The following is a 14,121-nucleotide window of genomic DNA, read 5'->3' on the forward strand; positions in this document are numbered from 1 at the left end:
TAAATATACCACATCAGCGACAAGTTGGAAGCATTCAACTGTCGGAAACGGAATCACTTAAGCCCGTCTGCTTCTTCGACATCGGGGAACAGCGGACCGTGCCGTCTACACGATGCGATGCCTGACAGAGATTTGACGGAAAAATTAAAACATATCGAATATCCTAGCTACCTAATCCCCATAGCCGAAGCACTGTTCGCCAGCGTGACAAAACCGCACGAAGCCACGACTGAAAGCAGTGCACTATAAGGTGCGGTTTCGAAATGGTAGCAGCAGTATTTTGAACTTTTACTTGCGACTGTTTTGTTTTAGTTGTTGATCGACTTTGTAAACGTTACCGTAAAGGGCATTTTGAAACTGGTTTCATTTGAGTTGTTCCACCATGCCCCGACTCAGCCGGGTCGGGCGATGGTAGGTGACGAGACGGGTAAGATGCTATTTTGAAGATGAGCTACGTCAACGTATACACCTATATGGTGAAGGGTGCTCTCCTTAGTATTCTCTGGAGCGTGTGAGCCGTATGTGAAGGGCTCAATTAGTGCAAATTCCACATCGTCTCAAGGTGAGTTTCGAGTGCGATCGTTGTTGCCACAGAAACGTTTTCAAACAATTCACTATAAAGACATTTACGGGCTTGTCGAAGTGCGGATTCGTTTGAAAAAAAAATGTACGGTATAGGATGCTTGAGGAACTTCCAGTTTTATCCAGTATGGTTCATCTTTAATTTGGTCTATACTAGACGGAGCTGTGTGTAAATCTGGTTGGTGTCCTAATCAGTTCACAATGTTTGATTACTTCGTATTCTATTCGCATCAACTCGAAAGATCGAAACATGTATAGCAAACTCGTCAACGTATTGTAAAATATGCTTACTTTGTAAAATATGTGGTCGATAGCATATTTGAGTTCAGCATTTGTTATTTGATTGTTTATAGCAGTCCCCCGAAAGTCAAACCGACGCTTTATATTAATTCAATCAGCTAGTGGTGGTCTCTTGTTACCCGTGAAAGTGGCGCTTAACCCTTAAAGGCACAAACCATTTTTTTCAAATATTCTGAAAATTGTATATCGGCTATAATGCGTTACTATGATAGTTTCGAGAGGGTTTTCGCAATGTTGTTTAAAAACAACATTGCGTATTTAAGGGTTTAAAACACCGTGTTTGAGAAATCATTGCTTATGGGTATAAAAATGTGTTAGGAAGCATCAACTAACTGTTGGCCGAATGTGCACTACGTCTTTTACTCTACAATGGAATTAAACACAAGAGCTCATTAAGAGACTATATACAGTGAGTTTTGTTTAAGGGTTTTATGCGAATTTTATTTGACAAGGCGAAAGTCAATTGTTGGTAGTATTGAGCTTGGGCTTGTGCGACCACTCCAGGCTGCTACTCCGTTATCGATCTGGGCTAGCTGAAGTTGCACAGGGAATAAGTAGATAATTATGCTTGGGAGTAGCGAATCATCTTTCAATGGGCAACTCCTGGTAATCCTAAAGTGTTTGTTGATCAATACCGGCGCCAGTCAGGCCCGAACGTACATCGCGGAAGGAAAGGGAAGGAATGGTTAGTCCGATAATTGCTTTTGCTAGATGCCGTATATACTACTGCGCATTCCACAAGTATCACGGGAGGATAATATTTATTAGTTAGTATAGAAGTTGGATTCTACTTTTTCTTTACCGACGCCAGAGATGTGACTCCACTATCTGGACTAGATATCGATCCATCAACTCATGGACCGGGGACCAACGGCTTTACTGCCCTTCTGAAGAAAGACGTAACCACATATTTAACGACCTCGGCTGAAATTGAACCCAGGCCAACCGGAATGAATGGCGGTCACGCTTACCACTCATCCACCGGCGCCGTCAAAAGACAATTGTTGGTAGTATTATCGAAGAATAAAACAAACAAGATGAAATAAAGAAATATTTAAAATTGTCGGAGTTATGACCCCCTTCCCATGTAGCGCCGGCCGTATTTCCAGAAAATGTTGGGAAATGGTATTCCAATATGATGCTTTATATATTTGCATCAAATTTCAGAAATCTGTACCTCATTGAAAATGTATATTTACAAGTGCTTTTGCAGTGCTACAAGTTGCTTCATTTTACCTTCCGATACTCACTACTAACTGTTTTCGATAATATTTCAAGACAAATTTCATTTTTCGCCGCTGGTTTTTCAGAGCGTATACCAAGAACTGTGACGGTTTAAAAGAAAGATAATCATCCAAGTTATAATTCTAATCAAAATTTCAGTAAAGCTTGGCTAAACCAAGGATTATAGCTGCTTGTGAACGTGTTTGTTTACTATCAACATGGCCATGAAGATATTAACTAAGAACTCAACTAGATAAATAAAATAAATAATCGCATGGTACATTCATTATCGCTGCTCTCTGGCGACACGTAATCATTCACATAAAACTGTTATAAACAGAATATTACAAAATACAATTAGTCATATCTCACACGTTTTGTCTACTTGTTTGATTTCTAATTTGAAACTGGATTATTTAAGAGAGGATCAGTTATTCCAGAGCTTCTGATTTATCTGTTACGCACATAGATATACCGGCACACACACTTACACCAATACTCATTCGCAGAAAATTCTGATAAAATCTTCGAAAATTTACTTTTTTTATTCTTTCTTTTGTAAGAAACATAGAATTAACCAGACAAAAATGTTGATGACAGTGGATAAGACAAATTTATGAAGGATTTAAAGTACAAGGATTCACATAAGACTAAAGAGCTATTCAGCAGAGTTGTTGATAAATAAATGATAACTATACACCGTCAAAAAGTTTATTTGATATGGGTAAAGTCACTCTCTTCTAGATCTGAACCATACAGTCAAAATCGCGGATCGCGTGAATATTCAAAAGCCCACGCGAATGTGCAAGCGGTTACACGGGTATACAGACGACTTGATACACATGCGAGTTTATATACTAGCGAAACGCTCACGCAATTAAACCCGGTAACATACAAATGCTCAAGTTCTACGCGATAATACAACATTGGTCACAAACGCGAACATGATCATCCACGCAAACCAGCATACGTGATCTCGCAAACATAAAACTCCCCTGTGATTAGGTGAACTTAACATCTACGAATTCATAAACTCAAGTACGATTATACAATCGCACGTTTCCACGCTATCGTGAAATCTCCACGTCCCCACATCTGAGTCGTATACTAAACACTACAATCAGAATCACGGCCCACTGAGATTAGCATTAAGCAGCGTTTTAGTGAGTGACATTTCCCGCCTCGTCTGCAATTTCACTGAGTCGTTCTGATAAAGCGCCCTTCCAAGAACCAAGCCCTACAACTCCTGTTAGGTTACACTCAAAAGAAAAATTGTGAATAAATAGTTTTTTTTTTCATGTAACATATTCCTTTACCTAACATGCAATATAATTACCATATGATACCTAATATCTATTTTTTCATTTTCTTTTCAGATGATTCTATTGCGAAGCACAACGAAAAATTTTAATTTTCTGCAGTGAATCCTCCTGACACCCTTTGTCTGTTCTTTCAAGCTATCTCGGAAGCATCGTTTTTACGTTATTTTTTTATGCTCAGGCAACCAGAAGTGGAATATCGATTTTGAAGTTTATCTTTGTATTTTCCTTTATATTTTATTGCCCAACGTGGCCAGCGTGCAATTCAAGCGCATCATTACGGGGGAAAAAGTGCTTACTTGAATCTTCGGTGGCATGGTAGTGGTGTAAAGTGAATATTTTATCCGGTAAAGAAGAAATACCGAAGGTCATCCAGCGAAAACGGTGGCCGTGACGGCAAAAGTGTAGTGTTAACTGTTGTATTCTTCACACCCGGTGGCCCAAGGATTGCCGTGTTGGAAGCAAGTCGCATCTAGTGGAAGCAGTGGTTTCAGGATTTGGCAGTGCTGGTTGAGACTGGACGAGTACCAACCTAAACCAGCAGAAGGATCAGGATACAATTACCACCATTACTACCGCCAACAAAAACATGAAAATGGTGTTGTCACAACGGCAGCGCGAGGAGCTGTAAGTTTTTTTAGTTGTTATAAATTTTACCCTTTATTATTTTGTGACGATCGAGTGATTTACAGCACAGATAAAGACTATACCGTAAAAACCAACCGAGACACATATAGTTGGTTCGAAATAGAGCCTGACTGTGTTATTTTCTCGAACATATTTGACAGTTTAACATCAATTTCGATTCAACCGGCTCTAAACCCGGTTCGTTTATCTATTTCGAGCGGATTTATGCTGCATGAGAGTAGATCTACACATTGCACATAAGCATAGCTCTGATATTTGTCTGAAAGTTTCGACCATCTGAAAATTTATTATTGTAGAGCACCATTTCGGGAACGAGACTGGATGCACATGCTAAAAATAGCATGCTTCTGTCTGTGCTATTCCGGAACGCGTTACGGTGACGGCGATGCAGTTCAGGGAACTTTTACCACGATGAACTGATGGATGGACGATCGTGTTGCTGCTGCTGTCCCAAGTTTAGATATACGGATGTTAAATGATTTGTTATTGCTCTACTATCGTTTTCTTTCTGCAGTTAAAAATACCACATAAGAATCTTTCAGTGGGCTATTTATTTTCAATTTACCACACTTAGCGGAAACCTGAAGGATAACGTGGAACGAAAAATCAACATTTGTTGATATAGTGGGTCACAGATGCAAACTCAATGACTTTTGCATCACATGATGTTAATAATACATACACCTAAATGACGGCTAATAGATGCATATCGCGGATTTCTTATAACCGTTATACCAATAATAATTGAAAAAGAAGAGTAGTTATCATTCAACTTGGAACACTGCTATCTTAGCGATGTGAAATGCTGAGAACCAAATAACCAAATGTCGACGTAGGAAGACATCCAGAATTTAAATAACAGTTCAATAAACGTTTGAGATCGTTTTATAAGTTGATTCGACAAACCATCACGCGGTAAAATTTGCCATAATCGACGGTGGACGTGGATATGTTGAGTATTAAATCACATGGCACTGATTTCTAGAGCTTGTCCCACAGGCATGGGGGTACGTAGACATGAAGCGTGCAGTTCACCATGTAAACTGTATTGTTCGTTGAGTCGAGCGCGTGAGCTTCGCTTCCGATAGCTTTGTTTATCTACCAAAGCTGATTAATTTTATCCCTCACTGCAGCACTTTGGATAAGAAAGCTGAATTTTGTTATCAAATTGTAGGCCAATTGATTTGTTTATGGTTTGAGTCGAAATCACGCGCTTCAGTAAACAATAAAATATTTGTATATCTAATAAGGCAGCGCGTATTAAAGTGCTAACGAGGCAAATGAGGAATCTAAGCGAGCTTTTTTGACGTTTTTCACTTTGATTTAAAAAAAAAGTTGAAATAATTGATAGGTTTTTAAACAAGAGTAGAAATTAATTAGGAAGTGTTTAAAATGCACCTAATCTCTTGTTGATTCGAAGAAAATACCTTCGAAACCTAAATAACGTTCCACGGAATTAGATAAATGGTAGTTTGCCCATTTTAATCATATACGGTAGGGTGGCATTCCCTTTCATTGATTACTCGGCCGACCGTCGAGAGATTGTATTTAAATTGGTGGTAATATGCTTTAATAGTTTCTAAGAATCAATCTAATGACAAAACTTGTATAAAAAGGGGGATTACACGATTTTCAAGGAAGTGAATCGTGTGTCCCAATTACCCTGCTATCTGAGCCAATGCTTTAAACAGAGACAGCAGATGCTGCTCTAACAGATTCACGTGGTTGGGGACAATAGGAATAGTCTCAATAGCGCATCGGTTTAGGTCATTTTTGAAACAGGATTCGATCATTTCAATATCCCCTCTCGCAGGTTGATGGGATTGACGGTATTGTAAACATCATCAAGCCACAATATATTCAATAGAGTTATCTAAATATAAGGACCTTCGCTCTTTTTAGTTTTTATTTGCACCAAGTTCTACTACTAGAGGTTAATTAGTTCTCATGTTAATATTCCACCAAACATTATGACTACTGAGGATTTGATTTATATAAGAAGCCCGCTTCAAGATGTTGATTACAATACGCCTCGATAGTGGTGTGTCGGGGAGGCCGGGAGGGCTGATATGAGCCTTTTGTCTGTTCTATACCTTTCCTCTATTCACCAGCTCATAACCAACAATCAACCAGTAACAAATAGATAATTGAGAAAGGATGTGCTATGTGTGGTGATTGGCTATTCAAGTATTAGTAGTGTTTGAAGTACTAATGTATGTCTTATGTGATGATCATAACTTCAGCTGTATCTTGTACCTATCTAATCTATTACGTCTCTCATATATTGTCTTTTATTTCTTCTTTTCGAGTCCTATACTGCCATTCTACACCCGCGTTCAGCTGGGTCAACAAAGATGGTGATAGTGAACGTCTTAACACTCACACATTCTCAAACGCGGTCTCAGCGGGAACCTACAAAAATGCCATCGTGCACGCGATTACGAATCGGTCATGTCCGAAAGTCTATCCTTGATCCTAGAAGCCTAGGTCCATGCCTTCAGCTGGACCATTTAAGAAAATACGCCCATACCTATTAGACAACACGTCTCATGGCGACATGACCGGGAACCCTATCGATATAAACGATCCCACTCTCTGCCAGAATTCAAACCGCGCACTGAAAATTTAATATCAGACTCACGGTTCGCGCAACCATTCAAGAACATACGTTACAAAATCACGTCAGCGCACAAACGTTAGAGCCCCTCGCGATTTTCCAAGCAACATACGAACTCGCAAACATGATTACACCCCGGTGATAAGGTGAAAATCTCAGCACTCATAAACTTACCAACACGATCTCAAGTGTCAACCTACAAACTCCCGCGCTCGCGCCATCATGAATCGGGATCGTCCGGAAGTATCTATCCTCGGTACAAACAATCTAGGTCCTTGTTAATTATTAAAAAAATAATAAAATTGAAAAATAACTACCATATCCACTAGACAAAACGTTCCATGGCGACATGACCGGAAACTCTAGTGATATGGGGTAACTCTCTCCCTGTCAGAATGTGATCCGTACACCGAAAACTAAAGATCAGAATGACGGTCCGCGAATATATGAATCGCCGCAGGGTTTCAAAATCGAATTTATACATGCGAAGTCACATACACGCGACAAACACGTCAACATACGAACGCTTAAGCCCTTCGCGATCATCTACGCACACCTATGCCCGCGATCGCGTAAACTTGATAACACTCCGGCAATTGTGTGAACGTTTTAGTACTTACGAAGTTACAAACGCGATCTCAAACGCCAACCCGCAAATGCGCGATCATGAATCGGTCACGTCCGGAAATCTTTAACCTTCATTCTAGCAATTTAGGTCTATACATTCAGTTGGACCAATCAAAAAAAAAATAAAGCTCATATCCACTAGACCACGCGTTCTACGACGACATGATTGGGAACTCTAATGATATGGAAGAACCCACTTCCTTCTGGAATCTGAACCGTACACAAAAAATTAAGTATCAGATTCACGGTCCGCGCGCGATTATTCTAGAACACACGCGAATATGCGAAAGGCACACGGTTATGAAATAGAATTTATGCACGCGAAGTTACACGTTAGCACACGCGACATACAAACACACACGCGATCGAGCACATTAACGTACAAATGTTCGAGCCCTTCGCGATGATACACGCGATTCCCTACGCCCGCACATGCCTGGACCGTACAATGAATATCACATTTAGAATCACGGCCCGCTACAATTGGCCTATTGCAGTGTTTTATTGGGCGACATTGCCTGTCTCGTCTGCAAATTGTAGTATGTGATTCTGACGGGGAGCCCTTCCGAGAACCTAGCTCTACAGCTCCAGTAGGACAACTCTCGAAAAAAAAGGATTCGATCATTTCAATATCCTCCCCATAAAGCAGAAAACCTGCTGCTCATACTTTATATCACGTATATTTCGATAATATGTGCACTCGTTGTCACGCAGCCTAGCTTGTATTTATGCGATGATGCGTACAGCTACGATTATCAAAGTTTACTTTATTTCATTAACATCAGAAAAAATCTACGACCTTCAATTGAAGTCCTACAAACTACGAAGAATTTCCATGCAACTCAGACTAACTCAACAAACTCAAGTAAAATAATCTGTTTCAGAAAAAATCCAGGTCTTCCGAAAATCAGAGGATTTCTAAGAAATTCATAAAAAGCGTACGAGTTTCAAAGCAATCCTACAAATTTTTAAACGAGTTTCATCGAACACAACGAATTTCAGTGCATTCCTAGTAGTTGCAAGGCAAGGTGAGCTTCAGGGATGGCATACATCTCCGTTGTGTGTTGCTCTCATGCGTGAATTCTACTGCATGGTTCCACATACAAAAGAGTAGATACAGTGTTTTTGGTTCATGGTTAAGAACCTCTCGAGGGGTGATTGACTATTATATTTGAAAAAAAAATCGTTCTACACTTACCAGCAAATCTCAACCGTTACTAAATTATAGAACTTTTTGTGTGACAAACTTAGTTATCTTAAAATACCTCTAACTCAAAAAGTATACTTTGTATTTCATATCTATTCTTTAGGTCCATTGGATAGGTAAGAAAATTTCCTATTGAGTGATGTCCTCAAATGTTTCAGCCAATGAGGTTAAGTAACCTTTTTAAAGTAATTTATTTAAAATTTAACAATTTCAATCTACTTTTCGTTCATTTCTCGAAAATCCTAATAGTTAACATCATCATTTTAATAATTCAGATTGTTAGACTTGAAGAGATGCATAATTCGTTTTTTTTGACACACTTATCTTTTCTTGTTTTCATGTGTTTGGGTTATTGAACTTGGTTTTTTATCTCATTTTTACTAATACTAGCTCCAATAAAAAAGTATGGCACTTATTGTACCACTTCTTCTTTTCATTCGAAAGCCAGGAAAATGTTGCAGAGAAAAATGTATTAATAGCTTTCAGTTAAGTGAAATTAGTATTCTTTTAGAAGTGAATTAGTTTAAAGTTAGTGTTATTATTAGTGTTTTCGTTATTTTCTTAAAATAGTAAAAAAATAAACATCACCAAAATTATCATGAAATTAATGCATCTCAGCAAGTTCTATCATTCTTTCTTTGACTCCATTCAATTATGTATCTCTTTTTTTCGACGGAAAATTATTTTTATCACATGGTTTCATATGCAAAACAACGATTATTTCACTAGTTAAAAGTCATTTAGTACACTTAAAACTAAGAGTTTTTTGTACATACATCGAAAATCGAAAGGAAATTTTCTCAGCTCTCCAATGAAACCCAGAAAATAACGATATAAAACATATTTTCTAGATTAGAGGCTTTTAAGCACTTGCAAGTCAATTATAGGAAAAGTTTGGTAATGAAATTACAACGAAACGAGAAGAGATAAGAATATGATGTAGAAGAACAAATTATGAATCGTCCTAAAACCCAACTTTTGGATAATAGATATGGCTATAATCATAATTAATTACTTTGAGAAAATTAAACAAAATAAGGTCAAGAACATTAATTTTTAACTACTTTACAACTAAAAGGTAATAAACTAATTAACTGAAAGATATAAGAGCATCATTCAATAGAAGTTTCTCATCTTTCCAATGGAACTAAAAGATATAAAATGCAAAGTATACTTTTCGAGTTAGAGGTATTTTAGGATAAGTTTTTTACATAAAAAGTGCAATAACTCTGTAAAGATTGAGATTTGATGGTAAGTGTACAACGATTTTTTTTTCTCCAAATATGACAGTCAATCACTCCTCGAGAGGTTCCTAATCATGAACCAAACACCCTGTACAAAGGGGTTTTTTATTTTGCATCTTGGTCCCATAAGCACGGAACCAGTGAAGGCATAAAAAATATGTAAAAACAGTTTCTGCGATCAAACTTTATCTAAATTTTGTTTTTTTTCTCGATTTTCTCTTTGTTTGCTAATGAGGGGAGGTACAAAAAAGTGGCTCTTATATATGATTCTTTGAGCGAAATTGTGTATCTCTTGGATGACGTCTCCTTCACATTTTTTATCTGCACATTGCAGTGTTTTTGGGCTATTATATTTTTCATCGGTGCATTTCGCTCTTTGCGCACACTGCTGAGCCTGCAATTCGAAAAAATCGAGCGGAATTCGGGAATTCCTACAAACTGCAGATAATATCTCAGAAACTCAAGAAACCAACTTAAAGCAATCTCCATAAAATTCCGGAATTCGGAGAAGTTCTCTGAGTTTCAATAAACCATTTCGATTTGCAAGGAAGTGAAGAATTTCATGCATTACCAGCAAGCTGCAAAAAAGCCTTAAAATAATCCGAAAATTTCTGCAAACTTGAACAAGGTACAACAACCTAAGGGGAGCTCCACGTGCTTCCCAGAGAATAAATTTCTCATTATAACCGTATTTGATTATGGCTCCAAGGGGCCAAAAATTACGTAACTCAAAAATTGCCCGAAATTGACTTCCGTCTCCCCATGTCACAAATATTGTAATCTCCCTCTCCCCTAATATGCAATGATTCATCAATAAAATATGTTACGTCACGTTCTAGCTTAACCCTCGACTGCTCAACCCCACCTTTTTGCGGGTTACGGTAAAATTACTATAGAATATTCAAAAGACGATTGAATGTTGTCACCACTATGAAAACCTCTTCACAACATTCCCATTAATCATGCAAATACTTTGATCACATTTTGAAATCACTATGTTGAATACATTCAACGTTGAAAGATTAAAATTTGAGGAAAACGAGAAAAAAAACTATTTTGTGTATGATAGTGTAATTTAGTTAAAAAAAATTTATGCTTTGTTAAATTTTTGGGCAAAAATAAAAAAAATATTTTCAGGTTGCTAGCTTGTAGTATTCCTCTGTAGCAGTAAAATTATGTTGTGAACGATGCGGAAATAAAAGTTATTAGCAATAAAATCTTGACTCGTAAAATGGCCATGTTGGATATTTTGGAGGGTTAAATGAAAAATCCGTACCTTTCGTGAGCTGGCAATATATTTTTCGGCTCTCTCATCACAAAAACAATCTACAATAGCTTTTTTAAGGAGAGCCTCTGGGATAAAGTGCTCCAACCGAAAAGTATTTTCTTTTACGATTTTGAAGGCAAGGCAACAATGGATCTTTTGTCTAATGTTAAGATTTATTTTTACATTCATTGTGTACGATTGTTCGAAAAAAAATATTTTCGGTCACGCCGAGCCACAAATACGAGCGTTTCAAGAGTAGACGTCCAACAATTTCCACGTCGAGTAACGCCGCGGCGATCACGATAACTCTTGATAAAATTGTCTGTCACAGAAATTCAATAAGCTTTTAAGGGGGGCAAGGATTTAGAAAGATGGGTGAAGCGATTCGGTGGCGAAGCTTTTTGTGGAGCGTATCTGGAAAAACACGATTTGCGGTGAGCACTGTAATTCAAAAACTACTTGAACGATTTATTCCAAACTTTGCATACACATTCTATGTTAAAAATACCTAACCCCTACGTTGAGTTTTCGGGATAATTTTTCAATTAAGGGTGCTTTCTACTCATAAAACGGCGGAATTTCTCTTGAAAAATAGCAGTTCTGCCATTTTGTTAGTAAAAAAAACTCCTTAATTGAAAAATTATTTCAAAAACTCAACGTAGGGGTTAGACATTTTTAACATAGAATGTGTATACAAAGTTTGAAATGAATCTATCAAGTAGTTTTTGAATGGCAGTTAACACCGAAAATCGTGTGTTTTCAGAGACGTTCCACAAAAAGCTACGTAATTGAGTCGCTTGTAGATATTTTTGCATGAAAAAATACAGGATGTTATTGAAATGATGTAGTTCATACTACGTTCACACTACGAGTTAAAACGTGTTTAACGCTATCTTGATGACGTTTTTCTTGTTGCCAATTATTAAAACATGTTTTAACTCTGTAGTGTGAACATAGTATTAATGTAGGGTAGACGAGCCCTTATTCATCTCATTAGTCAGGATGTCCCACTATTTCGTTGATAACTCGACTTAGAGTGACAGGATTGCGCTTAAATAGGTATCATCATCTCTGCTTCGTTTCTAAGAAGCAGTACAGTTAAAAATTTTGCCTGGAAAATGTAAAATGCTCACGTTTGAACGAATCGAAAAGTTGACTACAACGTACCCTTATTCATCTCACCATTTGAGCTAATGCGTTGAATAGAGATAGCAGATACTGCTCTAACTAATGTGTTCAAATGGGTGGGATGAATAGAGGTGCTAAGATGAATTAGGGAGCAGTAACCCTACAAAAGATTCGATCAATTCGCTTCACCCAACTTTAAAAAAAAATTGACAAAGATTTTTTTTTACGCTGAAACCTTTACCCCTTTACGTTAGACTTCGACGAACCAAAAAAGTGAGTTTCGGAAAATGGCTTCATAAAACCGAAAAATCTTATATTTTACTGCAAAATTTGCTCACCCTTCTTCAAAATAATAGGGAGAAATTTTTTTATTCAGTTTTCTGTGGTTCATCAACAGGCTACACATATTCTGCATTCTAATAAAAAATCGAGTCAATTCGTTTATTAGTATTTGAGTTATCGTGTTCGCTAATTTGAAATATAAGAAATGTAAAACGAGGTTTCGAGAAAAACGCTATTAAAGGGTGCTCCACATCAAATTGCATCACAGAAAAACCGCTGTAGAAAATAAACCAATTGGGTATTTTCTCTTGAAGTTTTGGGTGGAAGTAGTTTAGAGTGTATTGTTTACACTCTAAACTTCTAAGTGAGTTAGGAAACAATGACTCCCTCACTACAAAAAGAAAACTGTATTTTAGGGCGCATCTGAAAAATTTGAAATAAATTGGAACATTGAAATCACTGTGCTGTAAATTCAATGAGTCTCTGATATCCTATGAATCTTTCAATAAACTGTCGTATGGAACAAAACAGCGCATTAATCACCACAATATATGACATTACATCACATTCCTCTGTAGTCAGTTAGCAATACCGCCAGACACCACAACTGTCTATCCGTATGCGAGTGTCGACTCTTGCGGAGGAAGTGGATTTACGATTTATATATTTGGACACGACAACCGATGATCGCCAATGGCCGTGGTTGCACTTCGGGTACCACGCCCAACCGCTACCGATGATGTCTCCTACGAACGTATCAAACTGTCCGAACGCCTTTGACTCAATTTAGTGTTTTAGCGTATTCCGCAAAAAAAAAACCGAAAAAGGAAACGCGCTGACCCGGAAAGCATTGTCATGCACATCTTTTCGGAAGTAGTTTTGTTATGATTGCATATTCATAAAGGAGTGGGCGTGTCGTGAACAACCAGACTTGTGACCGTCTTCTTTCCTTTTTTCGTTTTGTTAAGTAACTGTGGCTCTAATATTCATGCTATTTATTGCAAAAATAAAATCAGAAACTTTGGTTTAACGGGAGAGCTACTACCTATTTTTATATGGATACACTGTGAGAATATATGTTGTATATGAATATCGAATTGTGTATGTATGATGATTGTTATTTGTCCAAGACTCAAATCTCAATTCGTTTATGGCATCTAGTCGAACGCATTGTTCGAGATTCTCAAGGCGTTTTCTGAAAGTAATTTTTCTTGTTTTTATTGCGGAATTTCTCAAGGCGATTTTCCGAAAATGTCGACTGTGCTATGCGTCAATTTTTCTTTGTTACATTCCTGCTATCCCTTCAAGTGGTTATATAGCTTTGCGCTAGAAATTGATATTTTTTAAACAAAGTTATAATTTTTGATGGTTCGTTTATCAGTAAAAAATAAGTATTAGTGATGGTAATCACGATGAAAAGCCGGGAGATTAACTGGAATCCCAAAGCTCAAGCGTTTGATTAGTAATACGAGATTCAAAGTACTTTTAAATATTATCTTGTTTTTTCTGCATATGGGAACGTTTTTTTCACAAATAATCAATGACTAATGAAGTTTTAAAAATTACATTAGTAAATTATCTGTGAAATAATGTATGTAAATCTTTCAAATGTTGTCCCTTTCAGTCTAATTTTCGAATCTCTACGAAATCTCGGGACATTTAATGAAAATTTTGAT

General features: G+C 37.3%; 1 protein-coding gene across 4 annotated transcripts in view; it reads left to right on the plus strand.

Moving 5' to 3' along the window:
- The window catches only part of LOC131693795 (lissencephaly-1 homolog), a 163,314-nt gene that overhangs the window by 62,273 nt on the left and 86,920 nt on the right, over window positions 1–14,121 (plus strand). For all 4 annotated transcript variants that reach the window (XM_058981936.1, XM_058981935.1, XM_058981937.1 and 1 more), the window contains one exon: window positions 3,483–4,052. In XM_058981936.1, coding sequence (XP_058837919.1) covers window positions 4,015–4,052 — 38 coding nt within the window. In that variant the 5' untranslated portion in view covers window positions 3,483–4,014. The remainder of the gene's footprint in view (window positions 1–3,482; window positions 4,053–14,121) is intronic.

The sequence above is a fragment of the Topomyia yanbarensis genome, chromosome 3 (genome assembly GCF_030247195.1).
Source record: "Topomyia yanbarensis strain Yona2022 chromosome 3, ASM3024719v1, whole genome shotgun sequence".
Taxonomy (NCBI): Eukaryota; Metazoa; Arthropoda; class Insecta; order Diptera; family Culicidae; genus Topomyia; species Topomyia yanbarensis.